Here is a 3,039-nt window from a genome sequence, read left to right on the forward strand (position 1 = left end):
GCTCCGGCGAAGCAACAGCTCTGCCAGTCCTTCCCCCCTCCGTCTCCGGTCAACCCTGACGCCGCCGGAAAACTCGCCGGCCGAATGGGTCTCTGGTTCGAGTGCAGGAATATCCGGCTAAGAAAGCGGTGGTAAGAGAGCTACAAGGTTAAAAAGGTGAAGGGACAGACAAGGAGGATGGAACAGGACAGGACCCAACTGGGTTCGGTTGCGGTTCGGGGAACTACTAGTCTACTACTCGCCAATCTCATTACAAAACAAAAAACCCATTTTCAGTCAGTGTATATCCTTGCACTGTTTGTCCGTAAAGCCAAAAATCGTGTAAATTTATTTTGGTAAAGGTGGAAACTTTTGTTTCTATTAGCTTCCAGTTGTGTTTACACAAACAAGCCAATCACACAAGTAATACTTGAAAATACAGATAGATCACGAACCTGTCAACGCTTTCGTCTTCACAATCCCTGAACCTTAACCGAGCCACTGCTCTGCCCGGCGCTCTCCACTGGCTCCAACAGAGCGACGGACACTCATTTTCTCGTTAGCGTATTTATTCTGAAGCAGCTCGAAAGCTGTTACATCGAGTTTTCCAGTCACTGATTTCCCTTGCTTCCTGCGGATTTGCTGCTCTCTCACAGATGCCCATAGTCTCCCCACCGCTTCCCTCTGCCGCTTTGTGAACCTCGACACGTTATCAAACGCGTGCTTGACTAAGATGTCTATTACTGTTTGGCACCTGAGAAGCAATACCATCTCTCAATCTTTACAGTACCACAAGATTGAACAGACGAAATGCAGTAACGGATGAACATGGTTTTGCAGTTGCGAAAATATTGCCAAACAGAAACCCATTCAATTGGTGTTTTTTTTTTTCAATTTGCTGTCTTAGGTAGACATGACATGAACCTGAGACATCCATTATTGAAGGCCAAATATATATGTGCAATACTATAAGACCAGGGGAAGATTAATGGATCATACCATGGAATTTTATAACGGTGTGCAGCAATCTCCAAGCAAGTAATCAGAGCTTCTCTTTTTGATCTGAGAAATCTCCTATTTTCTTCGACATCTTTGTCCTCCGTAACTTTTGTAGCCAAATCTTTCCTTGTCTTTGTTTTACTATCTTTCTTCATGGGAGTGGGAATCAACGCATCAAGCCCAAACGGATCAGACTCTTTGTCCTCTTTTCCATCATCGGTTGAAGCAATCTTGGCCTCATTCTTTATCGTTTCATCACCTTCACTATCATTTACAGCATCATCATTCAAGGCATCTGCCTCCTCTGTGTCATCCTCCTCGGTTGAAACCGGAAGAGCAGATATAGTCTCCTTCATTTGTGTGGCAGTCTTGGAAAACTGAATGAAAACCCAAAGCAAAAAGTATACCATGAAACCTCGGAGGGGACAATGGTTATGATAACAACATTACATGCTGTGATATCACACACAGTCTACGTCCTAAATGTTAGTAATTAGGATTAAACATTCTCTAAACCTGTAGGACATGGTATACCGGTTGTGGCACACAAACATGAAGCTGATGTCGTGGAATAAAACAGAATCAGCAAGGGAAGGGTCTACAAATTTGACACTCCAATAAATGTTTGCGAGAAAGAGCTCAAACGACAATGTTACAAGGGTTCTCACCACAAAGCTGTCATCGGTGAAGAGGTCATTAGCCACGACTGCCTTGATTGTCCATGTAGTCAGCAGATTCTTCTGGCCTTTATCGAGGCACTATAAGAGAGGAAAAACAAAAACCTTCAGCAAGATATTCACCTCTGCGTACACTGATTAATTTTGGTTGGCTATGTCTAGCCATAATTTTTACCTCGGCAATGTCCTGTGCTGTGGAGAACAATGCATGATAATCAGCTCGAACTGAAGGATCTGTACAAGGGGTTGGTAATGACATGGCAGCCTCTAGAATCGCAAAAAAGTGGTTGCTTGTTTCTGGCTTTACGCTTCCAGCCTTAATCAGCTGTATTGCAAGCTTCGACGCCTTGGAGAACTTCAAAGGGTTCTTGATGTGAGACGTTATCTTCTGCATTGCTTCTATAACTTGTTGCTCCGAGGCATCGGTTGTTGTCTTAAACCTAAGCCGCTTTTCAGGTGCAGGAGCTGCATATTGATGCAAACAGCACAAATTCCACTTAAAGGGCAAAAACTTTTTTTTTTTTTGTGGCAATGGAGAAAGGAAAACAACTTCCCAAAAGCTAACACGATAACAATGCTAATCCGTACGAGGGGATTGACTAAAGACTGTAGAAATCTTCCACCAATCACTGATCACTCAAAGGGTGAAGATGGAAAAACCATCATAACCAATGGAAAACGAAGAATGAAACACGTTATTTTCATATACCTTCCCGTTGCTGTTCAGGTTCTGCTGGTTTTGGCCGCTTCAGTGCGCTCTTGAGAACCGGAGCAGCTGAAATTATGAACGATAACTCAAATCAGTACACGAAATGACTATGATTCCGTAAGCCAACCGCCACTGATTTCAAAGTAGAACAAATTAGGGTTTTAAGTTAACCTCCCCAATAATCAACGTCGAATGAGAGTTTCAAGGATGCAACGGCAGAAAATCAAAATCGAGTTTGAACCTTCGATTTCCAACCCAAAAAAGGTAAAATTCAAAGTGCACGAGACAGGAACACTTTTTTTTTTCTTCCAGAAAACAGCAATACCGAAAGGTCCAAAACCAGCGAGCAACAAGGACCCAAAACGAAGCTAACTCAGACCACAATTAATCGGAACAAACGCGACGAGATTCTGCAATACAGCATACCTGCTGCACCAGGTGTAGATTCCGCCGGTTTCGACCGCTTCAGGGCACTCTTGAGAACCAGTGCCGGCGAGGGAGAGGAATTAGAATTGCCCTTCTTCGATGCGTCTGATTCAGGATGAGCTGAAGAACTGGATTGCTCTTGTCGCTGAGAAGGAGGCGGAAGTCCTTCGAATAGATTATCCGCCATCTCCCTTCCTCCCTCCCTCTCTCTCTCGGTGGCTTTTTGCTTCGCCGACGAAGACGACGCTC

At 44.1% G+C, this 3,039-nt stretch overlaps 1 protein-coding gene across 1 annotated transcript; it reads right to left on the minus strand.

Moving 5' to 3' along the window:
* Window positions 1–305: 305 nt before the first annotated feature.
* LOC104827288 lies at window positions 306–3,033 on the minus strand. The gene is made up of 6 exons (XM_010560442.1): window positions 2,791–3,033; window positions 2,365–2,430; window positions 1,831–2,120; window positions 1,647–1,736; window positions 979–1,355; window positions 306–733 (listed from the first exon to the last, which is right to left on the minus strand). The coding sequence occupies exons 1-6, from the start codon at window positions 2,975–2,977 to the stop codon at window positions 469–471; spliced, it is 1,275 nt and encodes a 424-aa protein (XP_010558744.1). The 5' UTR covers window positions 2,978–3,033; the 3' UTR covers window positions 306–468.
* Between the last annotated feature and the right edge of the window lie 6 nt (window positions 3,034–3,039).

Source organism: Tarenaya hassleriana, unplaced genomic scaffold (genome assembly GCF_000463585.1).
Source record: "Tarenaya hassleriana unplaced genomic scaffold, ASM46358v1 Cleome5, whole genome shotgun sequence".
NCBI lineage: Eukaryota > Viridiplantae > Streptophyta > Magnoliopsida > Brassicales > Cleomaceae > Tarenaya > Tarenaya hassleriana.